General features: G+C 44.3%; 1 protein-coding gene across 3 annotated transcripts in view; it reads right to left on the bottom strand.

Moving 5' to 3' along the window:
• The window catches only part of LOC143930661 (alpha-2-macroglobulin-like), a 268,790-nt gene that overhangs the window by 192,040 nt on the left and 51,604 nt on the right, over nt 1-25,146 (bottom strand). For 2 of the 3 annotated variants that reach the window (XM_077455159.1, XM_077455160.1), the window contains exons 7-10: nt 24,483-24,567; nt 18,303-18,444; nt 16,667-16,775; nt 10,648-10,754 (exon numbers count right to left, since the gene is read on the bottom strand). In XM_077455159.1, coding sequence (XP_077311285.1) covers nt 10,648-10,754; nt 16,667-16,775; nt 18,303-18,444; nt 24,483-24,567 — 443 coding nt within the window. The remainder of the gene's footprint in view (nt 1-10,647; nt 10,755-16,666; nt 16,776-18,302; nt 18,445-24,482; nt 24,568-25,146) is intronic. The other variant, XM_077455161.1, reaches the window with a different exon arrangement.

Below are 25,146 nucleotides of genomic sequence, written 5' to 3'. Positions count from 1 at the left end.
GCAGCCAGAATAGTGATTCCACGGTATTGGAAGTCGAGGACTGTACCTTCCCTGGGGGAGTGGGCTATTGAGGTGGACCGAATTAGAGACCTTGAACGTCTGTTGGCTGAGGAATCTAATAAAGATGATCAGTTCTCTCTTACTTGGACTTCTTGGCCCATGTTCTGCTACTCATCGGACTTCATCTCCTGGGCAGAGGGCAATCTAGACAGCACCACTTCATGACCATGTTGGAGCGGCCCCTGTTCCTAACTTTTCTGCTTTCCCTACTTTCCCCTAAATCCTTCTTCTCTTTGTGTAAATGTACTCCTCAGAATCCAGATGCAAAATACGGCCCTCACAGGCAAATCCTTTACAAAATAACAGGTTTTTGGAATAAGTTTGATTGTAGTAACACATGAGGTTTACATGTAATCCCCTTCCGTTTAGGGAGAGGGCCCTTTAATTATCCTTGTTATGTCTCAACATCTTATTCAAAATAATGTTTTTTTTTTCTCCTTATCAACACACACAACGTACTTCGTACAATACTACTGTAGCGCTGGCTATTGAAGAGCCTGCGCTATGTGTTTACACCTGAACTGCAGTTTGGTTTGGGTACAATTGTCTAAATTCAGACCTCAGCATCAGTCTGACTGGACTATGAGATGTTCAGCCTGGCCACAGGGGGCACTGTCTCTAATGGCAGGCATGGAGCTATGGTCTGGTTGGGTGCTTAACTTACTCTCTCTCAGAGCCCGCCCAGTGGGAGTGGTGCTCTTGCTGTGCTTTCTGGGAGAGGGTATTTAAGATGTGGACATCACGTGGTTCGGGGCTCTGGTCAAGAAGGATGTGCTGCTGACTACATGGTCCTGGTCCTCCTGACCAGCCCCCAGGAAGGCTATGGCCTGGGGTGCAGATCCACCCGATCTTGCTAGCCCGAAGCGAGGAAACTAAAGGAGGATTCTGGGGTGTTTGGGTGCCATCTCCGGTTTTAGGAGAGACCCAGTAACTTCACGCTACCCAGGGGAGGACTCTTCAGAAGAAGGCCACGTATGGGTTCGTTTCTTAGCAAGAGCCTGGAGGAGCTGAAGTACTCTAGAGAATCCGGTCTCATGGATATCGCCAAGCTGGCTGAAAGATCTAGGTATCACACAAGTTTAGTTTTCCTACGTGTTGTACAACGTCTGTGGCAGAGACTTATTCTTGTATGTTCTATAGGGATGAGCTTCGAGTTTGAGTCGAACTCATGTTCGATTCGAACATTGCCTGTTTACTGAACAGCGAACAATTAGGGGTGTTAGCGGCAAATTTAAAAAGCCGCTGAACACCCTGTTCAGTCTATGAGAAAATCTAAAGTGCTAATTTTAAAGGCTTATATGCAAATTATTGTCATAAAAAGTGTTTGGGGACCTGGGTGGCCTGGTACGGTTCAGGAGGGGGGGGGGCGCTCTCTCATCCCCCCCCCACTTTTCCTGCAGCCTGCCAGGTTGTGTGCTCGGATAAAGGGTCTGGTATGGATTTTTAGGGGGAACTCCACGCCATTTTTTATTAATTTGGCATGGAGTTCCCCTTAAAATCCATACCAGACCTGAAGGGTCTGGCATGGATATTTGGGGGGAACCCCACCTCAATTTTTTTTAAATTTGACACAGGTTCCCCTAATATCCATACCAGACCTGAAGGGCCTGGTAATTGAATTTGGGGGGAACCCCGCGCTTTTTTTTTTATATAAATGACTTTCAATGACTGTTCTTTGTATTACGGGGAGCCGACAATTTTTTATAGCCGCGAGTGATTTTAAATGACTTTTTTTCCTGCAGAAATGACACCTTGTGCAGGGACAGTTCTAAGCATGGGAAACATGCACCCCTTCACAGGCATACTATACACACCCCCCAGGTACAAAATTTAAAGGAATATTACACTTTTATTGTTTCACTTTAAGCATTATTAAAATCACTGCTCCCAAAAAAAATGTCAGTTTTTAAAACTTTCTGTTGCATTGATACATGTCCCCTGGGGCAGGACCCAGGTCCCCAACACTTTTTATGACAATAACTTGCATATTAGCCTTTAAAATTAGCACTTTTGAACGTTCGAATCCCATAGACTTTAATAGGGTTCTAAAGTTCACACAAAGTTTAGGTCTGTTCGCAGGTTCTGGTGCGAACCGAACCGGGGGGGTGTTCGGCTCATCCTTAATGTTCTACAACAGCGTCTGTGGCAGAGACGTGTTCAAGTTAAGCACCTTGTTGGCTGCTAGGCCTTGTGAGAGAGGGACTATCCAACCTGAGTGAACTTCCAGTTGTGAATGCCTATTCTCTGGATTAGGGATGAGCCGAACACCCCCCGGTTCGGTTCGCACCAGAACTTGCGAACGACCCCCGCGTTCGGTACGAACGTTAGAACCCCATTGAAGTCTATGGGACTCGAACGTTCGAATTGGAAAGTGCTAATTTTAACGGCTAATATGCAAGATAGTGTCCTAAAAAGGGTTTGGCGACCTGCCTCCTGCCTCAGGGGACATGGGTCACTGCAAAAAAAAGTTTTAAAAACTACCGTTTTGGCGGGAGCACTGATTTTAATGACGATTAAAGTGAAAAAAAAAAGTGAAATATTCCTTTAAATATGGTGCCTGCGGGGTGTCTGTAGTATGCCTGTGAAGTGCCACGTGTTTCCCGTGTTTAGAACAGTCCCTGCACAAAATGACATTAAACGGAAATAACACCATTTAAAACTGCTTGCGGTTTTAATGTTATATCTGGTTCCTGCAATATGGTTGAAAATCATTGAGAAACATGGCATGGGTAGCCCTCCCTGCCCATTACCAGCCTATTTGGGTCTTGTACGCATATTAAGGGGAACCCCGTACCCATATTAAAAAAAGGAAATGTGTGTGGCCCCCAGGCCCTATATACTCAGAACAGCAGTATACAGGCGGTGCAAACAAGACAGGGACTGTGTAGGTTTGTTGTGTTAAGTTGAATCTGTTTGTCATTTTCAACCGGTACATTTTTAAAGTGTAGCTCCAGTCAAAAAAACTATCTTTAAGCTTTTTGGAAAACATAGGGAAGGGTTATCACCCCTGTATAATTTGTTTTGTCGTCCATCTTTTTTCATCTCACTTGCTGCTGTCTCCTTGCGTTTGCAAGTAGGAGATGTTTGTAAGTTGGATGTTTGAAAGTAGGGGCCTGCCCTATATTATAGCGGTATGTACTGGGTACAGAGCACGCAGACAGCACGCAGACAGCACGCACTATCTCCTAACACTACTGACTGCAAGCTCTATTATTAACCACTTGTTTGCATAAAGTGAAAGATGAAGTTATGCTGAGTAAATAGATATCAAACATGTCACTCTTCAAAATTGCACATGCCCGTGGAATGGCGCCAAACGTCGCTACTTAAAAAATCCCCATAGGCGACGCTTTAAATATTTTTTTACTGGTTACATGTTTTGAGTTGCAGAGGAGGTCTAGGACTAGAATTATTGCTCTCGCGCTAACATTCTCGGCGATACCTCACATGTGTGGCACATGCGAGCACATGGGGACATGGGCGCTTTAATTTTTATTTTATTTTTTTATTGTTCATTTTACTTTATTTATTTTAGTTTGACATTTTTTTTCCCAAAAATATATTTTTGATCACTTTTATTCCTATTACAAGAAATGTAAACATCCCTTGTAATAGGAATATGGGGTGACAGGTCCTCTTTACAGTGAAATCTGGGAGGTCAATATGACCCCACATCTCACCTCTAGGCTGGGAAGCCTGAAATAAAAAATAAAAAAAAGATTCTGGCTTTGATCGTACTGGCGAGTTGGTAGAAGCACCGGAGGGCGGTGAGGGGTGGGGGGTGTCTATGGCTGGGTATTTCAGGGTATCACCGAGTATGGCTGGGTATCTCTGAGTATGGCTGGGTATGGCAATTTATGGCAGGGTATTACAGAGTATTGGCGGGGTATTGGCGGGGTACTACAGAGTAATAGCAGGGTACTGCAGAGTATTGGGGGTACTGCAGAGTAATGGCGGGCACTGCAGAGTATTGGGGGGTACTGCAGAGTAATGGGGGTTACTGCAGAGTAATGGGGGGTACTGCAGAGTAATGGCAGGGTACTGCACTCCAGAGTAATGGCGGGGTACTGCACTGCAGAGTAATGGCGGGGTACTGCAGAGTAATGGCAGGGTGCTGCACTGCAGAGTAATGGCGGGGTACTGCACTGCAGAGTAATGGCGGGGTACTGCAGAGTAATGGCGGGGTACTGCAGAGTAATGGCAGGGTACTGCACTGCAGAGTAATGGCAGGGTACTGCACTGCAGAGTAATGGCGGGGTACTGCACTGCAGAGTAATGGCGGGGTACTGCAGAGTAATGGCAGGGTACTGCAGAGTAATGGCAGGGTACTGCACTGCAGAGTAATGGCAGGGTACTGCACTGCAGAGTAATGGCGGGGTACTGCACTGCAGAGTAATGGCGGGGTACTGCACTGCAGAGTAATGGCGGGGTACTGCAGAGTAATGGCGGGGTACTGCAGAGTAATGGCAGGGTACTGCAGAGTATGCACTGGTATTGCAGAGTATTGGCAGGGAATTGAGGGGTTAAATTCGGTGAGCAGCGATGTGGGCACTGCAGATGCAGCCCACATCGCTGCTGACACCGATCTCTTTCCCCTCCGCTGTACCGATCGGTACAGAAAGGGGAGGGAGGAACAGGCGTCATAACATGACGCCGGTTTGTTTCCAAGTGATCACTCCGTCATTTGACGGAGCAATCACGTGGTAAACGGCCGCTATGAGCGGCCGTTTACCGTGATGCGCCGGGTCCTATGGACCCGGCGGTCACGGATGCTCTCGAGTGCGCACACCTCGGGGCACGCGAGAGCAGAATTCTGGGAGGCCGTTAATTAACGGCCTCTCTGAGTTAAACAACCGCCCTGAAGCCGTTAATCGGCAATGGGCAGTTGTTAAGTGGTTAAAGCTAGATCACTAGCTATATAGGTGAGGTGAATATAGTGGTGTATACTGCAGTCAGGGCACAGACAACAACCACTACACAGCAGCAAGATAGGAAATCAGCCAAAAACGATTGGTGTGTACTGTGTTGAAGGTACACAGAACACCCACTGCTTCAGATGCAAAGTAACACACTACAGGAGGCCGCCTTAAAGGTGGCCTTATATAGTGTGGGGCGTGCACTACACAGCCTGAGCTATGATTGGCCACAGGCAGGATGCCTGTGGCCAATCATGGCTCTCCTCGCTGCCGGCGCTGCGATTGGCCAAGCATGCGGGGTCACAGTGCATGCTTGGCCAATCATCGGGCAGCAATGCACTGCGCCAACGCAGTGCATTGTGGTCCGCGCGCGCGTCACTCGAACTTTGACGCGAACGGCCAAAACGTTCGGAATTCGCCGAACGGACGAACAGCCAATGTTCGAGTCGAACGTACGTTCGACTCGAACACGAAGCTCATCCCTACTCTGGATGCAGTCAAAGTAAGCAAGTTCTTCAATATTGACTTTGACGCTAAAGCCTTGTACACACAGTCGGAGAATCCGTCGGAATGCGTCTTATCTGACCGTGTCGTCAGATAATCCGACTGTGTGTGGTATGCATCGGACTGATTCCGTCCGAATCTCCGTCGGACTCAATTTTCCAACATGTTTTTGATCGGTTTGATCGGACATACTCCGATTATGTGTAGAGAATTTTGATCAGACCAAGTGCCACGCATGCTCAGATCAAATTCCTACATCAAAGCTATTGGCTACTAGTCCCATCGTAACGAAATTACGTCATCACGTTCAGAATGATCGGATTTTTCGACAACTTAGTCCGACCGTGTGTATGCAACAGTTTCGGACAAGATCCAACGGGCAAAATCCGACGGACAAAATCCGACGAATTTGGTTGGCAGAATGTCCGACCGTGTGTACAGGGTCTAAGAGTACCTGAACTTCCTTTCCAGCCCTCTGATCCCAAGAAAAGAGGCTGTTCATTGTCTACATTTTTGCTAATAAAATCCCTCTAAGTGGATCAGTCGTCAGTCTCAAGTTACTGGGCGATCTACCACGGGACACCCCTAGACGTGAAGTGAGGAAAAAGAAGGTAATGATAAGCCCAATCTAACCAGCAGCTCCTTCGGGGGTTAGTGCTACAATACATTATGTATCCTTCGTATACACTTGATTTATTGTCACTCATTACCTATTACTGTTATTGATGTTATCTATGTGGAATACATTTCCTTCTTTGTTTCTTTCAATAAAATAAGATTGAACTAAAAAAAAAAAAAAAAAAAATCTTTATTAATTTTCTTAAAAGTAAGGAGATAAATAGAAAAGATACATTCTCAAATCAAATCTAGGTGTACAGCTCATAATACTCAGACAGCAAACATTCATATATCACAAATTGTACATGCGTGTTTGTTAACAGATGGTATATGTGGTAATTATTTAAGAGAAACAAACTGAAGAATAACTATATGTTTCTTATACTTAAAGAGGTTGGAAACCTCTGAAAGAAATCCCCCCCCCCCCCCAAAAAAATAACCTGCAAGACAAAGGCAGAATTAGCTAGTGTGCATCACATACTAGCTCTTTATGAAATACTTACCTTAATACTAAGCTGTTGCATCAGTCCCCACACACCGCTGTCATGGCTAACATCTTTCCCAGAGTTTTACAGGTTCGGGGGCTCCGGCGCTGTGATAATGTCACTCCTGCACATGCACGTGGGAGCTGCCGCTCATGCCACAGAAGGAACAGCACCTGTGGACCATTCCTTCAGAGCGCATGCGCTATTGATGTCATTGGCTGCATGCACTGGAAATATCTCCTAAACTGTGCATGTTTAGGAGATATTGTCAATACCTATAGGTAAGCCTTTTTAGTGGCTTACCTATAGGTAAAAGTTTGCAGGCAGCTTACTTCCTCTTAAAGTTTATTCTACACTCAAATTATGGTCAAAACCAGTGGGTTAGCTGCTCTCAAAGATTAGTCCCTTTGTTTGGTATTATGAGAAGTAAAACAGTGGTGGTGAAATTAAAGAAAGAAGCCAACATTTAAAGGATGGGGACTGGTTCTTGAGTTCAACAGTCCAAATGTATGCTACTTGGGTCTTTGAGCCAGGGTTCCCAGTCCTTGTAGAATTTCTTGGTAGAGAGTTTGGCTTTGGAGAAGAATTCCATTTTGAGATGGTTGTTTAAGATTGTGGACAGATCTTGGAGTGGCGGTCACTGGATATTTTAATTTCCTGGCTATTGCTAGTCATGCAGCGATAACGATGAGGGTTGCCAGGGTTTTTAATTGCTTGGGTCAAGTAGGAATTGCCAGACCAAATAAAAGTTCCAGTGAGGTTGACATAGATGTCATAGATATGACTGATTGAAGGAGACAAAGAGTTTGGGTCTAATCATTTTTAATAGCCAGGCATTCCCACCATATGTGGAATAGAGTTCCTGGGAGGCCACAATTTCTCCAGCATAGATGTGACGTGGTGTCCTCCCTCCTCACTCGGCTGCTGGTCTACATATACAGGTAGGCTTTAAGCAAGTGTTCTGTGGCATGCTTACATGCTCACCTCATCTTTACAAGACCACTAGTGAACTGTGCCTAGGGCCCCCTCTTTTAAGTGGTCCCAATCACAGTAAGTGTCAGGGAAGGCATGGCCATAGTGCAGATGCATGCATATGTCACTAATGCTGGTGCCAAATGGGCTATTTAAACAGGCTGTCAGTGCCCTCAATCCCGCCTCTCAGCACTCCCCATGCCGGCTCTCAGTGACCCAGACTCCGCCTCTCAACAGCCCCGATTCTGCCTGGCAGTGCTTGTGAAAGGTAAGAGGAACTGAATTTTCTCACACAGAAGCGCTCCACCTGCTTCGGTGCGTTTGCACCAGGCACCTAGGGGGGGACATGGCCCACATTTTCTGGTCGGTGCCCACATTGCTGCCCTTACATTGGGGATGCTGGATGTGTCTTTCCCCGCCTGTCAGGACTGTAGCATGGAGCTGGTGAAGTGCTGTGAAACTCCTCCTGGGCTCCATGCTACAGTCCTGACACTCAGAGCTGTCAGCAGAACTGTGCTTAAAAAGCACAGGGATTCACATTAATCTGCATTTCTGAGAGCTGGGGGAGGGGGCACTAGAGGAGGGGGGAGTTGGTTGAGAGCTGGGAGGGGGGCATTAGTAAGTGAGGGGGGATTGGTTAGAGAGCTGAGGGGGCATTAGTAAGGCCCCTTTCACACTGGGGCAGGAGGTGCATTGGCGGTAAAGCACCGCTATTTTTTGCAGCGCTTTACTGCCAGATTTGCGGCGCTATTCGGCTGCTCGCGGGTGGTTTTACCCCCGCTAGTGGCGAGAAAGGGTTAAAAACCACCGCAAAGCGCCTCTGTAAAGGCGATTTGCTGGCATTATAGCTGCGCTGCCCCATTGATTTCAATGGGCAGGAGTGGTGAAGGAGCAGTGTATATACCGCTCCTTCACCACTCCAAAGATGCTGCTAGCAGGACTTTTTTTTACCGTCCTGCTACCGCACTGCTCCAGTGTGAAAGCCCTCGGGGCTTTCACATTGGAGACAAAGCAGCGGCTGTTTCAGGGCGCTTTGCAGGCACTATTTTTAGCACTGTGGTGGCTGCAAAGCACCCCAGTGTGAAAGGGGTCTTAGAGAGGAGGGGGGAAAATTTGTGAGAGAGCTGGGGGGGGGCATTAGTAAGAAAGAAGGGGAAATTGCTGAGAGAATTGGGGGCTATTAGTAAGAGAGAAGGTGGAATTGGTGAGAGAGTGGGGAGGGGGGAATTTGTAAGAAAGAAGGGGAGATTGCTGAGAGATTTGGGGGGAATTGGTAAGAGAGGAGGGGGAATTGGTGAGAGAGCTGGGGGGGGGGGGGAGTTAGTAAGAAAGAAGGGGAAATTGGTGAGAGAGCTGGTGGGAGGACATTAGTAAGAGAGGAGTTGGAATTGGTGAGAGAGCTGGGGAGGGGGTGGCATTAGTAAGAGGGAGGGTGGGAATTTGTGAGAAAGCTGGGGTGGGCATTAGTAAGAGAGGAGGGGGGCACTGGTGAGAGAGCTGAGGAGCATTAGTGGGAGAGCTGGGAGGTATTGGTAAGAGAGCTGGTGGGGCATTAGTGAGAACTAGGAGCATTAAGGAGAGCTAGGGGCATTGGTGAGATAGCTGGGTTTTGTTTAACCACACCCCGTAGACCCCTCCCACCATTAAGACTTTGGTCACACCCACATTTTGCCGTTACGCACGTCACAGCTCACTTTCTCCCTCAATTGTCCCTCATTCTGAAGTTCAAAAGTTGGGAGGTATGCAAGAGGCTTTTCTCTGACTACCTCCAGATGAAGCGGATAAATTCTGCGAAACTAGTCGAGGAATCTCCAAAATGTACTCCTAGAACGGAACTCTATTATGAGTAACTGTACACAAGAATCTGGGATGTACTAGCTTTTTATATACAATATGTTTCGCTGTATCAATATATTGTTTTTTGTTTGTAAAAAAAAAAAATGTTTCCCTTGTATTAAAATTTGTACTATTTTATTATATATTTTCTGAGTTTTATGTATTGAATTAAGTACCGGTATAGTCCAACATGCTTTTGGTATGATTGAATTGGGAATTGGTATAGGGAGCTCTTTATCACATCTCCCCTACCTTCATAATTTTCAATCAACCTCCTTTCCCCTTGCCTTTCTCTGCATGTCGGGCTCACTGACCAGGTATGTGACAGTAAGCTTAACCATTTCTGTGCACAGTACAGAGCATCCACACTACACAGAGAAATCAGACCAAGGGGGTAACAATGAATGGTAAAAACTGCCGGTGTGAGTTTACCCTTAAAGCGGAGGTCCACCCTAAAGTGGACCTTCCGCTCATTGGAACCCTCCCCCACAATTGGCACCTTTCAGGGGGGAGGGGTGTGCAGGTACCTGTACAGTACAGGTATCTGCACCCACTTCCGGGATAGCTCTCTGCAGAAAGGGGCGTAGATTACGCCCCTTTCTGAAAGTCCCCCGCTGCCTGCTGGGAAACACACAGATCCCAGAGGCAGCGGGTCCATCCTTATTGCGCAGCGCGACTCGCGCATGCACAGTAGGGAACCGGGAAATGAAGCCGAAAGGCTCCACTTCCTGATTCCCATACCCAAGATGGCGGCGGCAGCACCCGAGATACGATCGAGAGATCGGCTTCGGGTGCCGACATCGCGGGCGCGCTGGGCGGGTAAGTGTCCTTATTTTAAAAGTCAGCAGCTGCAGTATTTGTAGCTGCTGGCTTTTAAAAAAAAAAAACGGCGGAACTCCCGGCGGACTCCCGCTTTAAACTGGATTTTTTATGTGTCTTCTATTGGAGGCAGCAACTGCTTGGAATTCTTCAGTGTTTCCCATAACATTTTGCATATGTGTGCTAAATTCATAGGTAAATGAAAAAAAATCACCAATCTGTCAGTTTATAAATAGTGAAAGAAATGTTAAATGCCCGACACCGAAATTATAAAGCTGTGCTTTACAAAATGAAGGCAGACTTTACAGTTACAATATAGTTTAATGTAAGAGGAATCAGAGGGCCTTGCGCATTGGAGCCAACAATCTAAAAGAGGGCCAAGCAGCTACATTTTCAAGCACCATTTTTTCACAAATCTACCGGTATTCTCTTCTTACCTTCCCAGTGAATGGATGACCTCTGTGGTATATCTCTCCAGTATCTACGAATTTTATTTCATGGCTTCTGCTGAGATAAAGTTTAGCTGTTGCTTTTTCTGTGTGACCTGGAAGACAGCAATTTGCTTTCAACTTCTCTATCAGTATATCACCAGTATATTACTCCCTGAAATAAGACTGTGTTAAAAGTACCTGTCTTATTTCACCTCATTTTCTAAGCCCTGAAGCAAGTACACTTGCAGTGCACATTATATTTTCCATTAGTAAATCAACCCCTTTGTATTTCAACATTCTGATAAAATTGGTTCTTCCTTACTGCTATTTAGATCTATGGAGTCGATTTACTAACCACTTGGCAACCAGCTGCCATAGTTATACTGCAACAGGTTGGCTCTATTGCACGAATTGCCATGGGTGTACATTGCTTTGTGCAATAGATACAGTGGGCATGCGCACAGCGCCGGAGCTGATGCGCGTGGCCGCAATGTCCACCGGCCACCCACGATCACTCCACAAACAGCCAGAACGGGGATCTGTCAATGTAAACAGATCGTCTGTTCCTAGTGATCAGGAACAGCGACCTCTCTGTACTCCGTCAGTCCACTCCCCCCACAGTTAGAAACATCTCCCTATGGAACACATTTAACCCCCCCTAGTTTTAACCCCTTCCCTGCCAGTGCCATTTATACAGTCATCAGTGCATTTTTATAGCACTGGCCGCTGTGTAAATATCACTGGTCCCAAAAAGTGTCAAAAGTGTAAGATCCGTTCGCCACAATGTCGCAGTCCCGCTAAAATTTGCTGATCAATGCAATTGCTAGTAAAAAATTATAACGAAAATGCCATAAATCTATCCCCTATTTTGTAGACGCTATCACTTTTGCGTAAACCAATCAGATTTTTTTCCCCCAAAAAATATGTAGAATTGGCCTAAACGGATGAAGAAATTCATTTTTTTTACTTTTTTGGGGGATATTATAGAAAAAAATTAAAAATTTTTTTTTTTTTTCGAAATTGCCGGTCTTTTTGTTTATAGCGCAAAAAAAAAAAAAAAAAAAAAAACGGTGATCAAATACCAACAAAAGAAATTTCTATTTTAGGGGGAAAAAGGGACATACATTTTGTTTTGTACAAGGTTGCATGTCCACGCAACTGTCAGTTAAAGCGACGCAGTGCCATAACGCAAAAAATGGCCTGGTCATTAAGGGGGTGAATTCTTCCGGGGCTGAAGTGGCTAAAAGCAAATAGACTGTTAAAGGGGTTGTAAAGTTAATTTTTTTTTAAAATAACAAATATGTTATACATACCTCCACTGTGCAGCTCGTTTTGCACAGAGTGGCCCTGGACCTGGTCTTCTTTGGTCCCTCGGCAGCTGTCTCTGCTTCTCCCCACAAGTACTTCTCACATTCATGTGAGCTCCCTCGCATGGTGAGAAGCACTTGCAGGCACGCTCCTGTGATACAGCCGGCGGCAAGTATGGTACAACTGCAAACCTACCAATACATGGCCATCCACCTAAACTGACAGGCCAGGCGAGGAGAGCATTAATCAGAGAAGCAGCCAAGAGGCCCATGGTAACTCTGGAGGAGCTACAGAGATCCACAGCTCAGGTGGGAGAATCTGTCCACAGGACAACTATTAGTCATGCACTCCACAAATCTGGCCTTTATGGAAGAGTGGCAAGAAGAAAGCCATTGTTGAAGAAAGCCATAAGAAGTCTTGTTTGCAGTTTTCCGAGAAGCCATGTGGGGGACACAGCAAACATGTGGAAGACGGTGCTCTGGTCAGATGAGACAAAAACTGATCTTTAAAAGCAAAACTCTATGCGTGGGAGAAAACTAACTGCACATCACCCTGAACACACCATCCCCACCATGAAAGATGGTAGTGGTAGCATTATGTTGTGGGGATGCTTCTCTTCAGCAGGGACAGGGAAGCTGGTCAGAATTGATGGGAAGATGGATGGAACCAAATACAGAGCAATCTTAGAAGTGTAGCGCCCTGCTCCTAATGAGCAGACGCTGTTTTTTTTTAAATTTAAGTTGTCTGGGCTGCAGTTTGGCTCAGGTTAAATGTTCCGAAAGTTCTGGTTTCTGTACCAGTTCAGCTGGGTTGCGCTAATTTCCACTTGGCCGTGGGTGTAGCTGTCACCACCGGTAAGTGTAGAAATGCAACAGGCTGGATGCATTGAATACCACCTTTGCTCGGAAATAGCCCAGTGGGAGTGGTTTACCCGCTGTGAATTCTGGGTGGGGGTATTTAAGGTACTGACGCCATTTTTGTGTTTTTTTTTCCGGGGATCGCTATCCCGACCTCATGGCCCTCCTGGCCTGGGGTGTGTGTCGCATGATCCTGCGCCTCGAGGGGGGGGGCGGCTGGCCCGAGGTTTTGCAACTGAGAGGCTAGGCCCAAAAGTCTTGGGGTCTACTGATCCAGGGGTGGTCCTGTGCTGTCTCGCCTGCGGGGAGAAGCCAAGTGACTGGAGGATCCATTGGAGGACTTTTCTAGGAGAGGACCGAGCACAAGGCTGGTATCTCTGGAGGAGCCTGGAAACCCAGTTGGAGGATGCAACCCGGATCAACAACCATACAGTATCGCAGGGTCGGCTGAAAGGAAACTGGTACTGTATGAAAGTTCTTTAAATTTCTCAAGAACCTTCGGTTCAATTGACAAGTCTGTGGCAGAGACTTTTTTGAGCATCCCACAGGCTGCTAGGTTGGTGAGAGAGAGGCCTATCTGGTGGTTGCTGGATCCATTCAGTGGAGTTGTTTGTCCTCTGGATCAGAACAATACCTCTAACCCGCAAATTACCAGGTACCTGAACTCCCCTTAACCCTCTATTGAAAGACTTTGTGTTTATTCCAAATAAATCTTGAAAAAAGGAATTAACATTCTTTGGGCTACTTTCCAACGGGACCCCTGAGACAGAGAGGTGAGAAGGTGAGGCAACGGTAAGCCCAATAAAAACAGCAGCTCCTTCTGGGGTCAGTGCTACAGAAGAAAACCTGTTTTCTGCAAAAGACAAGAGACTGGGGCGGAGGTTCACTTTCCAGCAGGACAACGACCCTAAACATACAGCCAGAGCTACAATGGAATGGTTTAGATCAAAGCATTTTTCCCTTGAGAATGTCATGTGACCTGTGACGCAATGCGTCGGGAGGAGTAGCCAAGTGGCGCGGAGGCTACCGTCAGCGGGGAGGCTGTGAGGAGGAGTACAAACTGACGCTCTATCAGAGGCTTGACACATGATTGGGTTTTGTTAGTAGGATCGCCAATTACAGTGCAGCATCACTCCATGCTTGCAATATCACACTATTGTGTTTTTTTTCTCTCTGTTCTCTGCTTCCGTATATCCAAACTGGGTAAATTGGTCTGATTACAAGTCAGAGGGAGGATGAGACAGGGTGATCAGGAGAACAGCCTGTGGAAATATGAAGTTTAAAGAGACTGCAGCATAATAGATCAAATCGGAGTTGATTGCAAGGAGTAGCGGTGTCAGAAGGAGTTTACATTTTTATTATAATTGACATTTTGGCAATTTTATTGATCTTTTGAAATATTATAGCACCTTATCATGAACAACTAGGAGGATGAGCTGTTTTTTGTTTATTAATTATATATTTATAAAGCGCTAGTGTGGAGTTCATATAATTTATGCACACAGGCACTTTATGAAGCATTTTGTGGTTACTTTAGCACTTTATGTGAGGAATGGGGATATTTATTCAATTTTTAGCACTTTATCTCTAAGTTTTCATAAGTTTACCACAAACAAAGATTGCATTTTATATGCACATTAGGCACTTTTTTAATGAATTGTAATTAATTGTATTAATTTACTGTTTCGCACATTAGGTATAAGAGCACTTTATGTGGTTATGGTTATATGATGGATCTAGATGAAACTGTGTAAGGTATTGATACAGTGTACTCTTTGACCACTTTATTGATTTTAGCGCACTAATATCATTTATTTTATTGTATGTATTGAGGGATCAATTTTTTTGGTGCAGCTTTTTTCAACATACTTAGTAGTTTGTTTGGGGGTCAATATTATTATTTATCTAATTCATATTAGCGCTTGAGTAAATTTAATATATCTACTCCACAAACAGGCCACCCTAATATCAACCATAAAACCCCTTGCTCATTTTTTCCACAACCCGAGCTTTCAACCAGGGAGGAATATCCTAGCCTTTAAATGGTGGTTAAATAAGGGGTTATTTAGAATAGGTCACTTCTTCACCTTCACCTCATCAGGTCCTATCACACTGGGATTTTGTCTCAGCAAACTGGAGATGCCTGATGCTGAAAAGTTCAGATTTTCCCAGATCAGGCGTTTTCTACACACCTTATGGATAGACAAATCTGTCCTCCCCCCCAACACACTATCTATGAACAATGGTGCTCCAACCTCATGGCTCAGAGAGGTAGCATTTCATTTATGCCTTGTTGGCACAAAATTTGAACTCACCCTCTTACACCCGAGCTTGGGAGTCAGAACTGGAACTTCAACTGGATCCTGAAAAATGGTTTCTCACCTTCTATCGCTCCTACAAAGGTATTTTGAACATCGGACTAATTAAAGCAAATGTCAAGTTACTCCCTAGATGGTACTATGTCCCCACCAGACTAGCAAGGATTTATCCAGATGCTTCCCTCCCTGTGTTTTAGGGGCTGTAATCAGATGGGCTCCATGTATCATGTCCATGCATCATGTCCACGCATCAGAAGCTTCTGGAACAAATTCTTCCATCTAGTGAGAAAGGTCACTGGTGTAGCAGTCTCCCAGGACCCCACAATAGCTCTGTTGAATCACAGATAGAGAACACTCCCAAACACATGCAAAATTAGATTTTCTTCCTGTTCCTGGGAGCGAACGTTTCTTTGGCGGGGGCTTGGAAGAAGCCCAGGGTTTTGATTCAGATGACAAAGCGCAAAATCTCCTGGATCATGACCCAAGAACAAATGACAGCAACAGTCCTACATATAGTTTGGAAATGTAAGGCCTTTTGGGAACCTTGTGCGTTCTATACCAAGGTCCCTCTGTACCCGGGCCATTTCACTCCCTAAAAAGAATCTCTACTGGATGCCCCCTCTTTTTTCTTCTCCTTTTATCCCCCTTCCATCCAATTTCCCCATAGATTAGAGCAGGACTGTGTCCATGTCCACTCTGGACAGCGGAGCGGACACTACCTGTCATGTGCCTGCTCAGCGGGGATCAGAGGAGCCGATTTGAGCAAGCGGAATCCGCTGCACGGAGGTGTCAGTGTGAAAGAGGCCTCAAGGAAGTTATGCTATGACTGCATGTGTGTGTATGTGTGTGTGTGCACACATGACCTCAGAATGATGTTGTATCATGCATTTTGAAAAAAACTGAAGTGCCCCAGGCCCCCCAAGGTCTAAATCTGTCCCTGACTGCATTATTTTTTTTTTCTTTCATAATTTATTTATAGGAGTTGACAGTATAATTTGACAATAAACACATAAAATGGCATGAAGTACATCGGAGATTTTAGGCATTATTTATTTAAATTAAAGTTTTGTTATATATTTTTTAATGAATTCTGCAAATGGTGTTTTCAGGCTACTGCATTACAGCAGGTCCCTTTAAGATGGATGGGGGCCCCAACTATCTAAGATCATTAACACAGAGTTAAATGCCAGACCATTTGCAAGCAAGGGGGGAATGTAACTACCGGTATGTAAAACACCTTCCTCCTTACCACCCCCCACCACCTCCTTTTATTCTTTGCTGCCCATTTTCCTCACCATCTAAGTACCAGTTAATAAAGGTATGTTATATAAGCAAATGTCCTGTCAGCTCTTGCTATTTCTAAGTGCTATGCAAAGAGACTTGAATTAGAAAGTGGGGGACCAGTATGTTGGGGCATGGGCTCCCCGTAATCCATAAGCTTGTAGAAGAAGCTTGCTCACCCCTGATGTAAAGCTCCCACTAGAGCTGTTATTAGGGATGGAACTAAAAGACTACAGATCTTACACACTTGTAAATTCTTACCTGTACCATCCTCTGTTAGTGACGCTTTAATTTCTAGAAGTCTATTCTGCTCATTGATTTGGAAATATTGAAGGTCGATCTCTTTGGACATGCACCCTTTACTGTCAGTCTACAGGAGAAGAGACCACAAAGTGTCATTATTATATGAAAATTTACTTTAGTTGAGAGAGCAAAAAGTATTTTAAAAGACATACTACAAAAATAAGGTAAAGGAAATAAAAGAAGGGAAAGGAATCTCACAGACACACTCACACTGACGTAAAAAATTTATTTCTTACATAGTTAGCCTGATTGAAAAAAAAGACCCAAGTCCATCTAGTTCAACCAATGAAAAAAAGGGGGAAAAATGATAATCTTATATACACAATCCTATACCCACAGTTGATCCAGAGGAAGGCAAAAAAAAACAAAAAAAAACAACAAAGCATGCTCCATTTTGCTCCAGCAGGGGAAAAAATATCCTTCCCGCTTCCCAGAGAGGCAATCAGATATTCCCTGGATCAACTTTACCTATAAATGTTAGTACCCAGCCATATTATGTACATTTAGGAAAGAATCTAGGCCTTTCTTAAAGCAATCCACTGAGCTGGACAGGACCACCTTTGGAGGGAGTCTATTCCACATTTTCGCAGCTCTTACTGTGAAGAAACCTTTCCGTATTTCAAGATTAAATCTCTTCCTCCAGATCTAAACAGTCCCCCCTTGTCCTCTGTGATGATCTTAAAATGAATAACTCATCACAAAGTTCCCTATATGGACCCCTTATGTATTTTTACATGTTGATCACATCCCCCCTTAATCTCCTCTTCGCAAGAGAATTTAGTTCCTGTAATCTTTCCTCATAGCTGAGCTCCTCCATGCCTCTTATCAGTTTGGTTGCCCTTCTCTGCACTTTCTCCAGTTCTCCGATATCCTTTTTGTGAACTAAAGTCCAAAACTGAACTGCATATTCCAGATGAGGTCTTACTAATGATCTCTATTTATGATATATTTCTGTTGTTAAATGGTGGTATGGATTGTTTGCTCTCTCAAATAAAATCCATGTAGCTAAATTATTTTATCTGATAGTCCAAGCTTGTTAGCAAAGCGAATATCCTCATCAATGTAAGTAAAATCTCCATGCATGCATATGAAAAGTCCACCGGGGTGCAGATGATTCAGTATGTTTGAATGCATTCCCAGTCAGTGGTAGTCATGAAAAAAAAGGAAAACCTAGACTAAGAGCCATGTCAAACGTGGATGAAGAGATCTCAGTTGAGGCCAATGAATGAGATGAAGATTCAGCCCCCAGTCACACCATTGCAACTTGTAATGCAATTTGACATTTTCAAATTGCATGACAAGTTGCAGCCTATTGTCGGTAATGGAACTGTTCAAATCAGTGGCACGCCGACTTTGCAGCGCCGCACTGACTTGAAGAAAAAGTCCCTGCACTATTTAAAATTGTGTAATTTCAATTGAAGCTGCACGATTTCAAATTGGGTTTTGTGGTTTTTAGAGTTTGGTTTGGTGTTTTGGTTTTCATAGAGAAAGAACCCCACCCTGCTTTACTCCACCAATGACAGGGACATCAGTTTCAAGTGCCATTTTCTTTTTTCTTAGATTGTGAAAAGTCTCTTGAAGAAAAGCGATTTACCTTTGTGCCTGTTATTTTAGAGCATTTTTTTAATTCATTTTCCTCAGGGTATTCATAATTATATTCATAATAATCAGGCTGGTCCATAGTATAGCAGACTTCGGCATCTAGGGTGCCACGCACAGGCTTTCCATACGTGTAACTAAAAAAAGAAGGTGAGGAAAGTGCTTTGTTAATATGATTTTCTGTGAAATAATCAATGATGAACCATCTTTACTGTCTACACTTTTAGTGTTGGTGGACAGCAAATTGATTTGAATGGGCTGAAATCGCACTGAATCACACAAAAAGTAATGCATTTACTACTTCTAAAAATGCACTGCAACTGGATTGCATGGTACTGCATCGTTTCTACAAAGGAGGAGTGCAGAGGTGGGAAAATAAAAATTCAAGGGAATTGTCATTAGAGTTAGTAGGAATGTGTGTCCATTACATTAGGTCAAAAGCAGTTGCGTCTCCTCCATGGGTGCAATGTGTTCTGGGCACATGGGCCCCAAGGGGTGTGGGGCCCACTGTGCTCTCGCACACTGTACAACAATCTGCTTTATTCCCTCTGCCTGTGCAGTAATCAAGAGCATCAGGAAATTACCTTCTAAGCTCTGTCCATAGCACTGGGTCAAATTGTGTCTGTCCCGCATGGTTCTGCTTGGTACAGGTGGTGTAAAGCCAGCGTTGAGCAGAAAGAGAATCAGTACCGCTGTCCTACCATGCGCACTTTTTTATGAGAGAATAAATACATTTCTGAAAAAACAGAAGCAGTATGCTGCATTTTAACCACATGCCGACCGGCCAACAGTAATTTGACAGTAATTTGACTGCTGGCTGGCAGCTTCCCCAGACACCCAGACAACAGACACCCGATTTTTTATTAGGGAACCAGCAGTCGCTGGCACCCTTCACAACCAGTAAACAACATGGTTGTTAAGGTGCTGGAGGCCCTTCTGATCTGCTATAGATTTTGAGGGGAACCCCCACGCCAAATAAAAAAATGGTGTGGGGGGCCTCCAAAATCCATACCAGATCCTTATTTGAGCATGCAGCCTGGCAAGGGAGGGGACAAGCGAGCGCCCCCTCCTGAACCATACCAGGCCACATGCTCTTAATATGGAGCAGGGGGCCCCCAAAGCACATTGTCCACATGTTGATAGGGACAAGGGCCTTGTCCCCACAACCCTGTCAGGTGGTTGTGGCGGTCTGTGGGCGGGAAGCTTATTGGAATCTGGAATCCCCCTTTAATAAAAAGTCTGCTCCTGCTGTCTGACAGCTCCTCCATCTAACGATTCTTAAATAACATGGGGCCACCCGGTGATGTCACCAGCAGGTGGTCCGACCCAAAGCGACATCATCGACCCAACATGCCCCTTGCCAATGATGTGACAAGGGGGTGGGGTCACTCAGTGACATCAACCCCTACTCATTCATATAGGGGGGCCGGGATCTTGGGATTCCAGATTTTGATAAACCCCCTACTTGCAGACCCCCACAACCACTGGCCAAGTTTTTGGGGAAGAGGCCCTTGTCACCATCAACTTAGAGGCAAGGTGCTTTAGGGGGCTGTCCCAAAGCATCCCCAAATATTTAAGGCATGTGGTCTGGAATGATCTGGGGGGGCTTGTTCCCTCCCTTTCCTAACCTGCCAGACTGCAAGCTTGGATAAGAGACTGGTATGGATTTTGGGTGGGACCCCATTGCATTTTTTTTATTTGTTGTGGGGGTTCCCCATAGAATCCATACCAAACCCAAGGAGCCTGTTATGGATTGGGGGTGGGGGCCCGTCTGACTTTGGTGGCGATTTGACAGACATCTGTGTGGGTTTATGCACAGATGTCTATTCAAATCGCCCCCCAAAGTCGCCAAAAGTAGTACAGGAACTACTTTTGGGAATCGGTGCGGTACCGATTCGGACGTACCATTGCTGGCAATAGACACCGATTTGGCATGCAATGTGACATGTCAAATCACATGCCAAATCAGCCCAATGTGAATGTGGGCTAAATAATATACACTGATTTGGATTATTTTTTACCAAAGAAATGTATTAGACTACGTTTTGGCCTAAATTTATGAAGAAAGATTATTTGTTTGTAAAATTATTAAATAGACACTAAGAAAAATGTATTTTGTTTTTAAATGTTCTGTAGTTTTTGATTCAGATAGCAAAACAAACAAAAAAAATCATTTTTGCATAAAAAACACCAAATAAAAAGCTCTGCCAGTTAAAGTAGCACAGTGCTGAATAGCAAAAAAAAATAGTCTGGTCATCATGAAGGGGATAAAACCCTTCAGAGGTCAAGTAAGTCTGCCTCCTTGTGTTCTCAGCACAGTGAGAGTGAAAAAAATCAGCTGGCCTCAGCTGCCTAAGCGAGTTGAACAAAAAACCTGAGAGATTGCTGTACTAACAGAAATTATGTTAGTGCAGTGATCTCCTCCGCTGTGCAACTCTGTCAGAGCCAAACACAGTGATCAATGCTTGCAGCCATTGGCTGTAAACGCTGATCAAATGCCGGTTGGATGCTAGTTTTTTGTCATGAGACTGGCTTCTCTCGGACAGGCAGCTGTACACACGGGCCGAAAGTTGGACGGTTCCTGCTGAACTGGCTGATTTCAGACAATATATGGCCAGTGTGTACCCAGCTAAACAGTGGAATTACAGTGTGTAGTGCCATCAAATTAACCGCAGCCAGCTATTGAAGTGCAGAACAGGGGCAGAGACTTGGGGGAGGAGGGACAGTGTAGTCAGAGAAATAGTAATTGTAAAGAAGAACTGCAGTCTGCTCACATCATTTGTAATAAAAACATCTTTGCCATTATGAAGCTTCCCTCCAACCGCTTTGCATATTATTTTAACTATACTGTGATTCTGTACTAAGTCTGACTGCGGCCATTTTAACTGTGAGCAGCTGAAGCTGCTGCCTGTTCCTCTTTCTGGATTTACACAGATACACACCTCCAGCTTTGCAGCTCTCACTGGCCCTCTTATGACTCATCCCCAAGGGTCCTGGCAAACTCTCATAGGAATGAGAGCTGAGCATGATGTCATAAGCCTAGGCTTTTTACCAGACAAGAAACAGGAAGTGGGCTGAAGTGGCAGTTTTTTTTTTTTTTACTATTCAAAGTTAAAACAACAAGGGCAGAGGATTATATAGATCTAAAGATGAAAAAAACGATAATGTTTTCTACACAATATGTTGTAGAATGTGCAGCACAAAAATTCCATATTTTCATTTTGTTTCTTGTGTTCACATATAGAATTAGGCATGTGGTGCATCCCATACCAGATTGCATCTATGAGATGGAAAACAAAGATCTTATACATATAAGGGAGCTGCTTTGCATCCACTCCATCTAATTCAGACCGTAAATGGACAGTAAAAGCAGCAGCAGCAAACTGATAGGCTTATCTCTATGCCGCTGCATTTTCCTCTTATCAAAATGCCCTTTTCATTGCAGCACTACTGTCTGCCGCTTGGTGCTGCTTCTCCCACCCCCAGTCTGAGCTCTGCTTTATAGGGACTGCAAGTCAGGTACTTATGCTGATGCATTTAAAAAATACATTTAAGGATATAGTAATGTAGCACTCTCCCGCAGGAGCTGCTGTGAATAGTTCCCCTATTACTGCACAGCCAGACAACAAGTATTTTCCACTCACATCCAGATACTAGAAACAATCTTTGAACTTGGTCTTATTGTTTATTAGGGGTAGTAACTTGGATGGGGTAAAGAGGTTATGGGATGTGCGACTTGACCGAAAACGGTGAATAGGGACAACTTCCTCTCTATGTACAAAAATTCTGGACTGTTTTGCCTCCTGGCCACCAACAGTCTTTAGTGATCAAAAGGAAAGATTCCTTTCCAAAACCGTAATGCTGTCAGGATTTTCCTAAGCCAGCCTGGCAGAGCCCTCCCCCAGACCTGGAGGGCCCTCCATCTTCCACTTGACTCCCTTGCTGGCATGGCTCCCCCATATTTAAGGGCCCCTAGGCACTCCATCTTCCACTTGACTCCCTTGCTGGCATGGCCCCCCCATATTTAAGGACCGACTCAGCCACCCTGCCAGGACATTCTATCTGGGGATTGGCCAAGTTCCCTCGAGTATGCAGATCAGTCCCCCTGGCCTCTGTCCCCTAAATTCTAGAAGTTTCTCCAAACTTCCAGATCCAGGGGGAGGTACCAGAGACCTGCCTCTGTGAGTAATCAGTCCTGACCTGCAGTAAACCCTGACCTAATTCCAGACTCACAAACTAACCATGAGTCATACAGAAATGTGTCTGCAGTAACACTAGTAGCAGTGTTAGTGCTGCCTCACGTTGCGATGAAGAAACAATAATGCTGCCTGAAGAGTTTGGCAGATATTGATGCTTTGCAACTGCCTCCATTCACTTCTATTGAAATGCACCACAAGCGCGCCGTAACTGCACCTATGGCGTTTGCAGTGCATTTAAGGTGCAGTTGCAAAGCATTAAAAGTGATCATTTCACTTTTTTCATTTGTACAAAAAAATAAAAACACATCTCACAAGGTGTTTGAGAAGTGTTACTTGACACAACATAAATGTCTGTACAACACATCCAAAATGCACACAGTCCGCTCAAAATTAGCATGGACGGACATGGCCACACACGACGAACGAACAGTTTGCTGAAACCGTGCGCGATGACGTGAACGGCACGTACGACGGGACGAAAAATACGACGTCCTATACACTGCATTATAACTTTCGGCGTGTAAATCCTTTCTGAGCATGCGCGGAACTTAGTTTGACGAACAAGCCTACACACGGGCGGACTGTTCGCTGAAACAAGGTTTCAACGGACAGTTTTTCGGAAATTCCGTAAAACCTTGTCCATCAAACTGTCCGCTGAAACTGTCCGCTGAAAGCCCACACACGAGCGGACTGTCCGCCCAAACACTGTTCAGCGGACAAAGTTGGGCAAACAGTCCGCGCGTGTGTACGCGGCCTTAGAGTGCATAAATACGCCTTAAGGCTGCTTTCAGATTCTACACCTGTCAGAGAGCTCTAAGATATGGGCCTCCTTCATTGACCTCACGCTCGCTGCAGGTAGTGAAGGATGAGGATGACAGCCTTCGTACTTTAAAAACAAGTCAGCTGTGAAAGCTGTCATATTTCTTAACCACTTCAGCTCCAGAAGATTTTACCCTCTTCGTGGCCATTTTTTTGCTATACCGCACTGCGCTATTTTAACTGGTAATTGCGTGGTCAACCCTGTACCCAACTTGTATTATAATTTTTTACACAAATAGGGTTTTCTTTTGGTGGGATTTGATCACCTCTGGGTTATTTTTTGTGCTATAAACATAAAAAGACAGAACAATACTTTTTACTTTCTGCTATAAAACATATTCAGTAAGAAATAATAAAAAAAAGTAAATTTCTTCATAAATTTTGGCCAAAATGTATTCTGCTACATCCCAACAAGTGTAGCTTGATTGGTTTGCATGGAAGCTATAGCACCTACAAACTATAGTTTTTACAGTATAGTGGATTTTTATTTTATTTTATTTTTTTATACTACTAATGGCAGTGATCAGCAGCTTATAATTGGACTGCAATAGTGTGTTGGACAAACAAACAAACTGACACTGAGCAGGAACCGACTAACTGCCACTGACATCACCAGTGAAGCTAATACAGTGATAATATTATACACTGTCACTGTACTAATGACACTGGCTGGGAAGGGGTTAACATCTAGGGCCATCAAGGGGTTAAAGGTGTGTCTAACAATGTGTAATGTGGCTAAAGTGTGCTGCTTTTACTAATAGATCTCTAAGTTTCTCATCCCTGCTGCAGCAAAACAAACATGAAATGAATGTCAACACAGAGCTCTGGGTTGTGATTGCACACAGCTGATCAGAAAGTCCCGGTCGTGAATCATTGGCTGGGACTTGTTGACAGGCTCCTGCTGTGTACAGTCACAGGACGAGGGCGTGCATGCACGTGCCTGATATCTGGAAATAGGCAGCAATGTACTGGTACGTCCTTTTGTCTACAACGGCCACCCATCCACAGTACATTGCATCCGGGTAGTCGTTAAGTGGTTAAATTAAACAGGTTCCCTCCAACTTCAGTAATAATTACACTGTAAATGATTGGATTGATGTCTGAAGAATAAGGTCATCCCATGTCTGCAGCGACTTTCAGAAGACAAAAAATCTCACCTGCCACAAACCTCCAAGTTAAAAGATTTTTCTGTAAAAACCACATTGGACGGCAAGTTGATGAGAAGTTCAAACCTCTTGAGAACTGCATGGTATGAAAAATAGCAATGAAAACATATTCAATAAATATGGTTTATTTAACCTCCCTGATTGTCTGATTTTTGATGTTCAAAGCGGTACTATTGTTTTGCATGGAAATTTGGCATTTTATATTGTAGGCCTGTTAAATCTGTCCAAACAAGAGTCTAGTAGACATCCTGGGTATGATAAAGTTTGAAACATGAAATCATAAATTATAATATAATAAATAACTATAATTATAAAAATAACATAATAATAATACATTTTATTGACTAATGTAATCAAATCAAAAACACTGAAATTTGCTCAGTCGCAGTACTGTCGCTGTCATCACTTTTAGTGTTTGATGACGAATTTTCACTATCGTTCAATTTTGTAAGTGATTCTTATTTACTATCACTGTTTTCTAGATGGTCAAAAAATGCTTTTGACGTACAGGGAAGCTTTTTGGTTGCCATGGACGTTCCCAAGCTTCCAGGCAGAAAGAACAGTATATATAATATAAAAGTGCATGCAGGGCACTGGACAAAGCAAAGGGACAAACTGGATGTGAAATGATTTAATACAGTAATGAATCTGTATT

This window comes from Lithobates pipiens, unplaced genomic scaffold (genome assembly GCF_037356315.1).
Source record: "Lithobates pipiens isolate NorthernLeopardFrog02 unplaced genomic scaffold, aLitPip1_a1.2 Scaffold_25, whole genome shotgun sequence".
Taxonomy (NCBI): Eukaryota; Metazoa; Chordata; class Amphibia; order Anura; family Ranidae; genus Lithobates; species Lithobates pipiens.
This window is presented reverse-complemented; position numbering and strand designations above follow the sequence as displayed.